The sequence below is a fragment of the Zalophus californianus genome, chromosome 8 (assembly GCF_009762305.2).
Source record: "Zalophus californianus isolate mZalCal1 chromosome 8, mZalCal1.pri.v2, whole genome shotgun sequence".
Lineage (NCBI taxonomy): Eukaryota > Metazoa > Chordata > Mammalia > Carnivora > Otariidae > Zalophus > Zalophus californianus.
In genome coordinates, this window is record NC_045602.1 from 73,185,584 (window position 1) to 73,201,059 (window position 15,476).

The window sequence follows — 15,476 nt, forward strand, 5'->3', positions numbered from 1 at the left end:
TAATGTAAAATGCTGGCCTTTGGACATTTGCCCCTCAAGCAAAAAAATAGTAGAATTCCTCCTCTAGAAAAACTCAATGAGCTTAGAGGAAAGAGAACCACATCCGGATATTTAGGGAACCCCAGGAAAAAGACTGGCTCACCATTCAGTTGCCTGATCTCCACATATCCTAGCCGTATACCCAAGCTCCCACCAGGCAAGTGTGAAAAGCCCGTAACATGAATGAGGGATGGAAGTAAACAGACAGAAGGTTGGAAACCTGGTTGAAAAACAGAATGCAGGGAATAGAGGGAAGATTTTTTAAAAATCCAGTTAGCATGCATAGAGAGAGGAAAAAGGGAAAAGTATTTTCAACCTAGAAGTCTGTGTTCAGCCAAACAATCAATTGTGAAGACAAAATAAAGACATTTTCCAACATGCAAGAACTCATAAAAATTGCCTTCTGAATATCCTTTTTAAAGATGCCACTGGTGATAAATTACAGCAAAACAAAGGAATAAATCCAGAAGGAGGGAGGCATGGGATTTAGGACAAAGTGGGTCCACACTGGGGGAGCAGTTAAAAGATGTCCCAGGCGGACCACTGTGCAGCAGGCTGAGAGAGAAGCCAATCCATATTGAGAAAGAAAAGAACGAACTCCGGAAGGAATGTTTCTAAGGGAAAAAGGATTTAAGAACAGCTGATATGATGGGGAAAATTTAAAAAATATGTGTAGCAAAATGTGCAAGTGAAAAAATAAGGCACATAATTAACTGCCGATAAAACAAAAGGCTAAGGAAAGGAATTCTATTATGTAACCTGGCTCTGCAAGGAATATATTTTTTTAACAAACATTGCTTAGGGATTTAAAATGCTACTTTGGGGGCGCCTGGGTGGCTCAGTTGCTTAAGCATCCGGCTCTCGATTTCGGCTCAGGTCATGATCTCAGGGTCCCGGGATGGAGCCCTGAGTCAGGCTCTGTGCTCAACGGGGAGTCTGCTTGAGGATCCTCTCTCTTCCTCTGCCTCTTCCCCTGCTTGCACTCTCTCTTTCCCGCTCTCTAAAATAAATAAGTAAATTTTTAAAAACAATTAAAATGCTACTTTGAAAAAAAAAGAAAAGAAAATGCTACTTTGGATGAGGAGAGAGGAATAGTGGACAGGGCAAATGCCATATCTTCATTCATTCCAGAAGGCCATCAATAGATAATTTCTAAAATACAAATTAAGAAATAACAATATGAACATACCATTTAGTGATAAGGTAACTGTTTTTTTAAAGATTTTATTTATTTATTTGAGAGAGAGAGAGCATGAGTGGAGGGTAGAGGGAGAGGCAGAGGGAGGAGCAGACTCCCCGCTGAGCAGGGACCCTGACATTGGGCTTAACCCCAGGACCCTGGGATCATGACCTGAGCCGAAGGCACACGCTTAAACGCCTGAGCCACCCAGGCGCCTCAAGGTAACTTCTGTAAGAGCAGTTAAGAGTTAAAAATAGTTGTCTTCGGCTCTTTTTCTTTAAAGAAGGTATGACAGAGAGGGGGCAGAGAGAATCTTAAGCAGGGTCCATGCCCAGCGTGGAGCCCCACACGGGGCTGGATCTCACAGCCCTGAGATCATGACCTGAGCTGAAATCGAGAGTTGGTCGCTTAGGGGTGCCTGGGTGGCTCAGTCGGTTAAGCGTCTGCCTTCGGCTCAGGTCATGATCCCAGGGTCCTGGGCTGGAGCCCCGCATCAGGCTCCCTGCTCAGCCGAGAGCCTGCTTCTCCCTCTCTCTGCCCCTCCCCCTGCTTGTGTGCGCTCTCTGTGTCTGTCTTTCTCTGTCAAATAAATAAATAAATAATCTTAAAAAAAAAAAAAAAAGTTGGTACCTTAACCAACTGAGCCACCCAAAGATTTTATTTATTCATTTGACAGAGAGAGAGCGAGAGAGGGAACACAAGCAGGGGGAGTGGGAGAGGGAGGAGCAGGCCTCCCACGGAGCAGGGAGCCCGATGCGGGGCTCGATCCCAGGACCCTGGGATCATGACCCGAGCCGAAGGCAGACGCTTAACCGACTGAGTCACCCAGGTGCCCCAGTTCCAATTGATTTTTAAAACTACATTTCTCTATAAATTCAATAAAATGTCTTGAAATTTAAGTGAAAAATATATAAAAATTTAAAATTAGAGTAAAAATAAATGAATAAATTATAGATAACTTGGAAAATATAGAAAATTATGTTTAAAAATTTTGTTATTGCTCATATGCAGCCATTAATGTTAATTTTCGTTTTTCTCTGCAATCTTAAAAATAGTTGTGATCATGATGCGCAATAATTTATATCCCTTTTTTTTACTTAGCACGTTTTACTTTCATATTATTACAAATCCCTTTAAAATTTATTTCCACTAGGTAAATAATCAAGTTATCAAATCATAATTTATTCAACCATCCCCCTCTTTTTTTGTTTTTTTAAGTAGGCTCCACTGGACCCAGCATGGAGCCCAATGTGGAGTTTGAACTCACAACCCTGAGATCAAGACCCTGAGATCGATACCCAGAGATCAAAAGTCAGACGTTTAACCGACCCAGGTGCCCCTCAACCATTCCCCTCTTGATGGTTAATCTTGTTTTCAATTATTCCATATACAGGGGTCTTCAGTATCCAAGTATAACTTGATCCACAAAAAAGACCTATTAAAGTGAACCCACTTCAAGTAGAATCAAAATCTCAAAGTAGTCAACCAGGTTTGATTTGGTCTTTCCTTAAAAAAAAAAAAAAAACTGAACTAAAAATTAGGAAAGTATCCTATAATTGCAACTACGTATTAATTCCTAAATTAAAAAGGAGGCTGTGTTTAGTTTTTCTGACAATATCTTATGATAGTATAGTGACATCCTTCACGTCATATTGTTAGCTAATTTAACTTCACTGGATCCTCACTGGGCAATGAAAGCCTTTTCCTGTGATTTAGGCACTTTTCCATCATTTTCATCAACTTCATGAAATCCTGCATTTTTGGGTAAAATTTTCATTTTCATTTTCAGTTGGATTTGCATTTCATTTGCAATGTATTATTAAATATCATTTAATGATGACAGAGAAAAACTGACTTACAAAGACACTGATCTGTCTGCAATGGTGGATGCCAGTGTTAAGCAGGGAGAGATGCTTGAATAGGATTTAATTTTGTTAAGAGGTCAGTTTACTGGAGAACTCTTCTATATTATGACAACTTTGTTTACATTCACAACTTTGTTATGCAAGGATAATGGTACCAAATACTCAGATCAAGAGATTAATGCTAGCATAAAACTCAATGCATAAAATCTTTTCTAAGTTTTGACATCATTTTTTATGGGTTAGCACAAATGGTATTTACTAGAGATGATATACAGCTTCTTCATCTAGATTGCCAAACCTTTTAAAAAAGTATTACATTCATTTATCTTCCAGTGAGTGACCATTTCATAAAATTTGTATAAATTTTATTTATCTTTAATTTTTAAAAAAATTTGTTAACTTGATAGTAAAAGAATGGTATCTCATTATTCTAATTTAATCTGTAGGATCTGAGACTGTACATTCTAATTATTTGTTAATCAGGGATTTGTGGTTCTCCCTGCATACTTTCTGGTCATAGTCTTTACCGAGTTATCTATTGGGCAGAGTTTTAACATTCTTTTTTGTTGATTTGTACAAACGCTATAGTGAAAAGATATTAGCACTTGTATTTGCTGAAGTTTTTCGGGGATTTTGCCTTTTACTTTTGTGTGTTTATATAGAGAGAAGTTTAAAGTGTAAAGTGTTTATGTCATCAAATTAGAGAGTTTGTCATCGCCTTCTGGAATGTAAGTTCCATGAAAGGGGGCTGTCTTATTCATCAATGCCCAGAGCCTAGTACAGTGCTCAGAAACTGTGTTGAATGAATGAATGAAATCTATCTTTTCTACCACTTAAAAAATTCCCTCCAGAGATATGTTCACTTTAATTTTCTTTCATGTATTTGGCATTTTGATTTTTAAAAAAACTTATAATTCTTTGGTTCTTCTGAAGTGTGGTTTGTGTACAGTTGCATGGTAAGGTTGTGGTGTCATTTGAGCCCTACTGGCTTAGGACACGTTGCCTCATTGTTGGTATACCTGAAACCTACAATCACCTGAAATCTGACCTGTAGATCTGGTGCAATATAGTACGACCTATGGACATCCACTGAGTCACTCTAAACCTTTTGAGAAGGAGGCAAGTAATAAAAGATGGTTCCATATAGGTGTGCATCTCCTCCTCCTTTCTTTCCGTCATCTGTGAAAAGTAGCCCGTGGAAATGTGTTAATCATTCACACATAAAATCTCCAGGAGCAGCCAATTAAAAGACAAGTAAATGACCATGTGAATGCATAGCAGATCACTACATGATTTTTTAGTTCTAAAAAGTACATTAACTTTGGATTTGAAGATCCTCTAGGATTGTGTCCGAAGGCCTCTCAGTGTGGAGAAGCTGTTCTCCCTTGTTAAAAAAACACAGCCTCTTGGGTGCTCGGTAGGTGGCTCAGTGGGCTAAGCATCTGACTCTTGATTTCCGCTCAGGTCATGATCTCAGGGTCATGATCTCCGGGTTGTGAGATCAAGCCCTGTATCAGGCTCCACGCTCAGCAGGGAGTCTGCTTGGGATTCTCTCTCTCTCTCTCTCCCTCTCTCCTTCTGCCCCTCCCCCTACCATGTGCATGCTCTCTCTCTCAAATAAAGAAATAAATCTTAAAAAAAATAAACAAAAACCCAAACCAAACCAGACCAACAACAATGGTAAAAACCCACAGTCTTCTTGTTTGTGTCAGGGACTCAGTTGGTGAATTACATTTTGTCCCCAAAGTGTAGGTAGCTCTCAAGAGAAGCTGTTGGTAAGGGATTTGTTGGGTTGGAAAATGGTTTTTAATCTTCACATTACCAATGTAAGATTGTATACTCATTGGCTATTTCAGTTATTGTTGAAGTAATAATAATTGGTTATGGATTGGCACAATTGTTTTGTGCATAGTAAAGACTGTGAGGAGGATATTTATGTGAGCATTTTGGGATTGATGCCAGGAGATGTGGTCTACCATTAATAAAAAGGACCTTTCTGGGGGCGCCTGGGTGGCTCAGTTAGTTAAGCGTCTGTCTTTGGCTCAGGTCATGATCCTGGGGTCCTGGGATCGAGCCCCGCATCGGGCTCCCTGCTCAGCGGGGAGCCTGCTTCTCCCTCTGCCTGCCTCTCTGCCTACTAGTGCTTCTATCTCTCTGTCAAATAAATAAATAAAAAATCTTTAAAAAAAAAAAAGGACCTTTCTGCACCCAAAAAAAGAATTGTATTGGCAACTTCTGCCACCTTTTAGCATCTTGGTAATAATGACCAAGCCCCACAAATCCTAAGCCCTAAAGGTATAGTTGCTTCATAGTGGGATTGTTTTAAAGAGGAGAAAACTGCAACAAATCCTGGTCATTCTTAGTCAAGGGAATTGGACAAAGTAAAACTTGTCATTTGTGGTTTCTCCTCCCCTTTAATTGATTTAATTGCTCCCATAAATGACCCAAATAAATCTCTTGACCTACCAAAAAACTGCATGGATTTTGTTCCCTCTTGAATGTGTTTCTAAGTGTGGGCATTAAGGATATCAGAGATTCTGCACAACTTTCTTGAACATACTGGGGACACGGATGACTTCATTTAATACTCCCATTAGGGTAGGGGCACCTGGGTGGCTCAGTCGTTAGGCGTCTGCCTTCGGCTCAGCTCATAATCTCAAGGTCCTGGGATCAAGCCCCGCATCGGGCTCCCTGCTCCGCGGGAAGCCTGCTTCTCCCTCTCCCACTCCCCCTACTTGTGTTCCCTCTCTCGCTGTGTCCCTCTCTCTGTCAAATGAGTAAAACCTTTAAAAAAAAAAATACTCCCATTAGGGTAGAGAGGCCTAAGGAAGAGTCTATTTTTCCAGGTCTTTTTCCCCCAGTCTCTACTTGGCATGTGGTCCATACAGACCCAGCGCTTCTCTTGTCTGTTGCTGGTGGCAGCACATACCAATACAAGCCCTTGAAAGGCAGTTGGGCAGTGCATTATCTCATGGCCTGCTGATTCCATTTTGAGAAAACCCTCCTAAAGTAATAATCTTGTGTACAGAAATATTCATCTATACAAAGATATCATGAAGGGATTACTTATAACAAGATGACAACAGCAGTAATGTAGGAAAAATTATGTGTATAAAAACCAGGAAATGCACCAAAATCCATTTAGTGGTAGTGGCTATGCTGAGGTGTTGTGATTAAGGGTGGTTGTTTACTTCCTTTCTTTTCCATTGCTTTTATAGTTTTTCAAAATATAAGTTCTAGAAGTCAAAAGAGGCAGGGTACTTGGATGGCTCAGTTGGTTGAACGATGGATTTTTGATTTTGGCTCAGGTCATAATCTCAGGGTGGTGAGATCGAGCCTGGCGTCGGGCTGGCGCTCAGCGTGGAGCCTCCTTGGGATTCTCTCTCTCTCTCTCTCTCTCTCTCTCTCTCTCCCTCCCTCTCCTTCTGCTGCCCCCTCCCACACTCATGCTCACACCCTCTCTCTAAAAAAAAAAAAAAAAAGTCAGAAAAGAGGTAGTGTTGGGCGCCTGGGTGGCTCAGTCGTTAAGCGTCTGCCTTCGGCTCAGGTCATGATCCCAGGGTCCTGGGATCGAGTCCCACATCAGGCTCCCTCTCTCTCCTTCTGCTTGTGCTCTCTCTGTCAAATAAATAAAAATCTTTAAAAAAAAAAAACGTTGTTACTTAAATAAAAATAGCGCCACTCACTACTACTTAATTAGGACTCAGTCATTCCCATGATTTGGGGCTTCCAGTGATTCGCTGAGCAGATTCTTTACAGTTATTAATTCTCACAGTTGTATATAAAGTGAAAAACAAGACATGCACACCTTTCCTGACAGTAGAAATAAAATCTTACAATGTCAAACGAAAACGAGTTTCTTTTATTTGATGTCAGAAATATTTCAAGATGTTTCTGTATTTTTTAAAACCTGACAAGCCTATAAAGAATAAGGAAAGGATTAGATAAACAGGAAAGTCTGTACCGATGGGAATGAGCGTTATATGATTTGTCTGTTTTAGTCACATTTAATAGCAGTTTGAAAAGGGGATAGCAGATCTGTGCCACACTCTCTGCATTAAAACTAGCACTCTGAAAGTATGCTGAATCATCCCAGCTGCTTTTGCATTTACGAAATTAGTTCAATTAAAAACTAAGCTGATAGTTTGAAATTCCACAAGGAACAGAATAATTAGTAAACATGGTCAGATTGAATCAAGTCAAACAGAAATTGATTTCTGCTTGAATGGAATCTGAAATATGATTAATGCTGGTCCCCGTCTCAATCTCCTCAAAGATGAGTTCACTTGTAAGTAACATTTTTGGAAAAATATAACCTTTTAAATATAGCTACAGATGTACTAGGATTTTTTTTTTTTATGAAAAGATATACTGGCAGTCTTTCTTTTTAAAAAAATTTGTGCAAATTTTCCAATAGTATTAACACCAGCAGAGTCATATATCCCTGTTTGGCTGCGAGCGTAAAGAATTTCCTGCTCTCCTTTCTTATAACAATTTCTTGACTGGGAACAGGAACAAGATGTAATAGGTAGGATTTTTTTTTTCAGTTGCAAGTGACAGAAGCCCATCCTGGACTGGCGTAAGCAAACAATTAAAACATAAAAGTGGCATGGAATTCCCTGGCGCACACAGCCTCTGGGACTTTTACCACTGACTTACCTTCCTCCGGCCTTTGCGCACGCTCTGTTTATGAGCTGGGCAGGAGGGGCCACGAGCAGTCCCAGGCGCACACCTGCCGGCCGGGGCACCTGAGTGTGAAAATGCAGGCTCTTTGGATTGGCCAGGCGACTGTCACGTGTCTGCCCTGGGCCAATCGCCGTGACCAGGAATGGCCCGCTCAGCCGAAGTTCCTCCGCTCAGGGACCGCCTGAGATTTGCAAGGCTGGTGGGGCTCCGGGGTCACCCAGAAAAGGGAGGATGGGCCAGTGAACACCCGCAGCAATGCTGAATTGCCTGGGGGTCCCCGGCAGGTGCATTCCTGCAAAAGCTGCCTTTTTATGGTGGGCAGGTTGGTGATCACTCAGTGTTGCCCGCTCACCGGGCCCCTACCGGGAACCCTAGACTGCCGTGGTTTCTCTCTCAGCAGGAATAAACAGTACTGAGCTACACTGGAGAGGTACGGTCAATTCCTGACTTAGCAAATGTGACTAACTTTTGGCCTGAAAATTTTGCGTCTACCCTACTCCACAGCACGCCATGTCTCCCTTCTTTCTTTCTCCTGTGAACTTGTAGACCAACAGTTACCGAATTCTAGAATTTCGGGAGTTGAGGACGCTCTGCCGCAGGCCTCCTCCTGAATTCCCAGAGAGGCAGCTCCAGCTTGTCTCTGTGCCCACCTCCACACAGGATTCTACTGTCCCTGCTGGGGCACCTGTTGTCTTTTTTGGGCAATGTATTCCAGCTATTACACACATGTCGCCAAATTGGGGGGAGATCCTTTTTACCACCCCATCTAATAATTTCTGTTTATGCTGCTTATTACTTGTGTTGTACATGTGTATAGATAGACATTTGGGGCCACACATTTTATTTCTGACCTTTTCTCTCTTCCAAGTATGATTCACTGAAAGTTGTGCCTAGGATCAATGGGGACAGACTATGTGCTTTTCCTAGGTTCCCTTTAGCTTTGTGGTTTTAAAGAAAGCTTAGAACTGAGCAGTGATACCTCCCAGCAGTGAGAGGCAAGGTCAGTAACTGGCTCTGGATCCCACAGCCCAGGCGCTCAAGCATTTGTTTGTAGCCCTCACCCAGCCTCACCTTCTCGGCTCTTACGTGGAGGGTGGTATGTTGTGAGCATCGGGTGACCAGAGTGGGTACTGGGCTAGAGGCGGCGCAGGGCTGGGCAGCTGCCCTGGCAGTGTCGAGGGACCAGCAGAGTTCTCAGTGGGCAGCGGTGGAGCCTGCTGCACCTGCTGCAGACCAGGCTGGAGAGCTGCCCCGAAACCTGCAAACCAGAGGCGGATGGCTTGCAGAGATTGGAAATACAAGGGTGACATTTAGCATTTTACACCTGCAGTTAAACTGTAAAACCATTCTTAGTGTTAATACACGTGTAAAAAATAATGAAGTGGTAACTGTCTGGAGAAAGTTGAATTTCAGGTCCCTAACTCTTTTTTTTTTTGGATGGGAGCCTGTGCACATTTTATTTTATTTCTGCAATGCAGTGAATTTGTCTGAATGGTTAAAATGTATGTCATCTTCCTCCCTAAGTGGCTTTCCCTAACCTTTCCCATTACTGCTTCTGTACAGACCCTTCCTCCAGCCTCTTTGCCTGAAAACTCCACCCCCTCCTTACTCCTTAGGTCTTAGCTCATCTGTACTTCCTTAAGGGCTTCTCAGGCCCCTCAGACCAGATCAGTGTACCCTCTAACATGCTCTCCCATAGCATCCTGTGTGTCCTTTTGTGTCATATGCCACACATTTGTCATGTTTTTTGCAAGGCATATATATATATATTCCCTGCTAGAATGTAAGCCCAGTGGGAGTAAGGAACATGTCTATCTTGTCAACTAAGACTGAGTTCTGCTGCTAGGAACAGAGACCCCAAATAACAATCTTATAAGTGAGAGAAGAACATATTTCCGTCTTGCGTACATTTCCTTCAGTAGGCGGTTTAGGGCTGATGGGGCAATCCAGCAGCATCACATTTCTGCGTGCAGCTCTGCTAAGCGTGCTTCCATTCCCATGACCCCAGAGAGCTGAGAACATGGGACCAACCAACCGGGGGGGAGGGATGAATAAGCTGCCCTCTCCATAAGGATGCTCCGGAATTTGTACATACCTCTTCACCTCTGTCCTATTAGCCAAAAAATTAGTCACACGGTCACACCTAGCTTCAGGGGAAGCTGGGAAATGTAGCCTTTATGCTGGGTAGACATGTGCCCAGTTAAAAATTTTTCTAATACTAAGGGATAGAATGGGTATTGGGAGACAGTCGTATACCACTCTATTCCCAACTCCCAGCATGCTGCGTGGTGCACCGTATATTGGCCGAATGAAGAAATGAGCTGAGCACTTATGTATCCATTTGCTAGGGCTGCCATTACAAAGTACTACAAACTGAGTGGCTTAAACAACAGAAATTTATTGTCTCACGGTTCTAGAGGAAGTCCAAGATGGAGGTGCCAGCAGTGTTGGTTCCTTCTTATTGCTGTGAGGGAAAGTCTGTTCCGTTCCTCTCTCCTAGCTTTGGTGGTACACTGACAATCTTTGGCCTCCCTTGGTTTGTAGACCCCTGCCTTTGTCTTTGCATGGTGTTTTCCCTGTGTGCGTGTCTCTGTGCCCTAAATTCCCCTTTTGATAAAGGATAGCATTCGTATAGGATGAGGGTCCATCCTAATGATCTCATCTTAACAATTACATCTGCAAGGACCCTATATCCATAGAGGGTCACATTCCGAGGTACTAGCAATTCAGAATTCACAGGAGCTATGAATTTTGGGGGGACACCATTCAACACAATAAAAATGTGTAGGGTCTGTGAATTTTGAGGGGATCACAATTCAACACATAATAACTTGGGATAATTTCATCTACCATCACACAGTCTTTCCAAGGTACCTGGCATTTTGCTGCTCTGGGATGCCCCCGAGTGATACACCCTTTAGTTCCAGAGCAGTGTGCTGTAGCCTAGCCAGTCCCACTCTCCCAGCCCCGGAGGAGAAGTGTGTTCTGTGGAGGCACGGCAGGGCTTACCAAAGGCCTACAAAGGTACTGAGTGTTACTGCCCATTGGGAAGCTCCTTCATGGTATGACCGGGTCCCGGGAGCACTCTGGAAAAGTCAGTAGGGCCCATGCATTCAATTTAGCCCTTTGTAGTAAGTGGGAAGTGGCCGCTCTTGGCACCCTCCTGCGGCCCGCTGAGATCATCCTTAGCACTTGGCACGGGCCAGAAACAGCAGGGCCTGGTGTAGAGTCTTGAAGCCAGGCAGTCAGCTCAGCCCTCCCTCAGCGCTGTCCTCACTCCTCACACCTTTGGGGATAAAAAGCATCCCAAAAGGGATAAACTCCTCTGAGGTTGAATATAGTATTTTATTCATTTGTGCCATCCCTATAGCTCCCGTTGGTTAAAGTGGCTCTTGAGTAGAAACTCGATGACTTTTTCAAAGAGAAGAGACTGTTATAATCATCTTGTCAGGAGGGTTGCGATGTAATCATGCCCCAAAGCAGAAGAATTGGTAACTATGAAAGTTTTCCTGTAGTTTATTTTGGCAGCAGGTCCTGGGACCCTAGGAATGTGACAGTTCTGTTGGCTCTTGGCACCGAATGTCAGTAGTCTTTGAAAGCGTAGCTTCGGGAAAAACCCAGAGTTGCCAAATCATGACCCTGGCAAAAACAAGGGTTAAGAAATGGCTCATCTGATTTGTGTGAGAGGTGCTTAGTACTGCCTGATGAACCTGGGTGCCGCCCGTCACCCATGCATCCCACATAATGTGAACCAAAGCTCCTGGTCATGCTCATTGATCCCCAGTAATTGAGGGAGCAGCCCTCCTAAGCATTCACACGTTCTTGTTTGAAACACCCTCCCATCGAACTGGATCCATTTCCTCAACCCACATTCTGAGCCATGCTGGACCGTGCCGCCTTCCCTCCATTCCTGCTCTGCCCACTCACATTGTCCTCCGAAGTAGGGACTCTGCTGGGGCCGCTGTCCGCCCGTTGCAGGATGTTGGCCCAATCATTATTTCTCACTTAGAACATTCCTGTGGCTTCTGGAATATGAATTTGGGCGTGTATCCACTTCCCTAATGTTGCCTTTTTTAAAAGATTCCATCAGACACGTGTGGGGCAAATAGCATGTAGTCATTTCTTTCTGCCCCAAGTCTTAGGCCCTTTGATTTAGATGACCAAGCGCCCACGCCCAAATAGGGAGGCTGCTGCATGGCACAGGCCTACATCAGTGCTTCGCCAAGCCTGGCACCTAGACTCCCAAGGAGCTCATGATTTGGAAACTCAGAAAGGGAAGCCACATCAGGCTTGGGGGAAAGGGGGCATGTGGGAGCATTTCTCAGCCATCCTGCAAGTGGCTGATGTAGGCAAGGAGTCAACGGAAGCACACTTAGCAGCATCTTTTGCCCCGGCTACCATTCTGGTGTGAAAGTACGGTATTTATTATGGCCAAACTAAGGGGGGGTGAGGTGTTGCATAGACTGTTCCCGTCGGATTCCCCTGGATTTCTATGCTTTGGTTTTTATGGCTGCTCAGATTTCTCCAGTGGGAGCATAGAGGTCACTCCATACAGAGATCCTCACCCTTGTAGCAATCTCTGTCCCACATATGTATCAGTTCAAAGCATTACTGTTTTCATCTCTCTGCCGTGAGTTGTAGAATTAGGCGCATCCATCCCTTGATTTTCAGACTTCCGCTTGACTGTTAATAACAGATTCCATTCATGGAGGAGTAATTGAGAAGAGCAGCCCGAATGACACGGCTTTGCCACCCACAGGAGGAAACAAGGGAAAGCCTTGCTCTGAAATCCCTTGGAGGGTCTGCAGTTGGGCACCTGTTCTGCCGCATCTGATGGGCTCATTTGCGGCGCAGCCTTACCTATGAGAAAGATCTCACAGGACAGAGTTCTCTGTTCTAACCTTTTTGTTAATTTTATCTTTTTTCTCCTTTGCTCATTTTTCATGTTCGTTTATCTATACAGTAGGTATAATTTTTTTTCATATTTCAAGAGTGCTCAAGTCCATTGTAGAAAAATTAGAAAATGCAGTTAAGAAAAATAAAATTCTTTTTACACAACATGCTGCCACCTAGGGAAAACAGTCCGTGAACATTCCATTCCCCGTGTTTTTAGGCACGTTTTTTTTTTTTTTTTAAGCTTGCATTTGCACTTAACACTATTTGGAAGTAGCTTTATGTCTGTAAAAATTCATCACTAGACAGCTGGATGGAAGAATCGCGATGTATTTAGACAGCCACACATTACTGGTCATTTAGTTGATTTCCAGTTTTCAATTTTTAGAATCAACAGTTGTGGTCAAATACTTGCACCCATTCTCAATTGTTTTCTTAGGACAAATTCCCAAATGTGGACTTGCTGAGTCAGAATAATAAACATACATCCTCTCTAACTTGGTATTGTAAAAACTTTAGATGTACGTACCACACAGACAAAATACTCCAGCGAGCCCCTGTGCACCCATTCAACAATTGTAGCTTCTGGTCAGTGTGTACTCCCACCCACTGCCCCTCGTCCCTGCGTGATTCAGGAACAGATCCGAGACATTATGCCAGAAAGACTCATTTCTATCAAATAGCACAGGTATTTGAAAATGGGAGAGGAAAAGTGAACCGTTAGAAAAAAAAATAAGAAGTTAACATCTTGTCCACATTACCCACTGCGATGTTTGGGCCCTTTCCATTTTCCCTGCCGTATGTGGGCTCAGGACTCTCCATTTGTCTTCGGATTGCTGAAGCAATCTGGTAACCAGCCTCCTTTCTCTCCCTCTGGATAGGTGTAGACATTTACAAGCCATTTTGTGTCTTGCCAAATTGCCCTCTAGAAAGGCTAATCAAATTTATACTTGCACCAGAATCATAGAGGAGTGTCCATGCTGGTGGTTAACATTTTGGATCTTTTCTTTTCCTTTCCTTTCCTTTCTTTTCTTTTTCCCCCTCTTTCCTTCCCCCTTCTTCCTTTCTTCTTTCTTCATGAATTTTTAGACCCCGAAACAAGAATCATATCCTTGTTTTAATTAGAACTTATTTGGTTATTAGTGAGCTTAAAGCTCCCCCACCCCCACCATTTCTATATGAACAGTTGTATTTCCTCTTTGTGAATTGCCTTTTACTAATTTTTCTATTAGGATGATTGTCTTTTAAAAATTGTGTTCATTTTATGTTAATGTCGTAGCGTTGTGCTTTTGTCAATGAATTGCTGTGAAGACTTGTTTGGACTAAGGTAACACATACTATACTCATGGGAAAGAATACGTGTGTTTTATAAAGCTAACAGCTCAATGTAGCAGTCATTAACAATCCGAAGGACAGGTATGGAGTGAGGCGCGCCAGTGTGGGGCGGCGGGTCTAGGCAGGACCGAGGGGGAGTTTTACAGGTCATTTAATCTTCAGTCTGAGACACCCACAAGGCAGGTAAAGCAGGTAAAGCAGGTATCATTCCCACTTCACAATGGCTTGTGCAAGGGCACACCTTCATATCTTCCAAACCCCAGTCTAGGGATTTTTCTACCATATCACAAATGATCTGTGCATTTATTTGTGGAAGGCAAATAAAGCATTAAAATATAACAAACATTAGTGATTATAAAAAACTCTTTTTTTCCCCTATAGCATGAAGGCCCAGGACCGGGTCATTACGACTTGAAAATACCTCCAGTAAATTCTGTTACTTCCTGTTTTCAATCCAAAGTACCTCGGTTCCTGCCCACTTGTTCTGTGAGTACTCTAAAAAGATGATGGTTGTAGGTTTTGTGACTGGGGTGGGGAGGGCAGTGGGGGTTGGGTTAGAGTTCTAGACAATTCTAGTGTGTATATATGTATCTAATTGCTTGTCGAGGTGGGAAAGAGCACAGAGCTCAAAAATCTGGCAAGCCCCCAGCCCGTTTCAGGCTCAGAGTGACTCCAGACCCAAAGGTGGTGGCAGACTTTTGGGTCCAGTTGACAACATCCAGCATAGTAATTAGCCATCAGTGTTATGACCTGGGTGCTGTGTGGGAAAACATGCTTAATGAACTGAGGCAAGCAGTGGGCAGTGGCTGGCCCCATCCATCTGCTGTTCTTTGTGTATGTGGCTTTCAGGGGTGTGTGTGTGGCTTCAGAGCAGAAACATTATTATTGGACCAAAGGGGACCATTAAGGCATGAGCCACCATCCTGCCCCCAAGAACTCAGGATAGACAGCAAAGGGGGTCAAGTCCCTGGAGAGACACAGGTACATCAGGGGAGCACTTGAGCCTCAGAGGCCTAGAGAGGACGAAGAAAAATTGCAAAAGCACAACATGGAGCTTATGAACAGTGGCTATTTTTGTTAAAAAAAAAAAAATGCTGACAGTTTTCATTCCCATGGCCTTGTTGTTCCCAGTCTGCACCCCAGTTTGAGAGTCCCCAGAACTCACTGGTATGTAACCTTATTTGAGGTGGCTGGGGAGACAGAAATACAAGTTCTGCCTGTGAGAAAATGGGCCCATCCTGGGGGTTCAAGGAAGGGTGGCTGTCCCAGGCCGGCGTCTTGAGGATCTCACTCCAGAGCTACCAACTCTGGTGGTGGGTAGTGTGGTCTTCATCTGGAGGAATACTGGGGAGTCCCTGTTGGTGAAATTAAAAACAGACCCAACAGCAGGAGTTGGTGAGTCCCTCCCACAGATCCTCGCACCCTAGTGGCATTAGCACGATCCAGACACAGATTTCTGTCCAAGCTTACAGGGCTGG

General features: G+C 43.5%; 1 protein-coding gene across 3 annotated transcripts in view; it reads left to right on the plus strand.

Moving 5' to 3' along the window:
* The window catches only part of STPG4 (sperm-tail PG-rich repeat containing 4), a 39,683-nt gene that overhangs the window by 22,244 nt on the left and 1,963 nt on the right, over positions 1–15,476 (plus strand). For all 3 annotated transcript variants that reach the window (XM_027623268.1, XM_027623267.1, XM_027623266.1), the window contains one exon: positions 14,380–14,484. In XM_027623268.1, the coding sequence (XP_027479069.1) occupies positions 14,380–14,484 (105 nt within the window). The remainder of the gene's footprint in view (positions 1–14,379; positions 14,485–15,476) is intronic.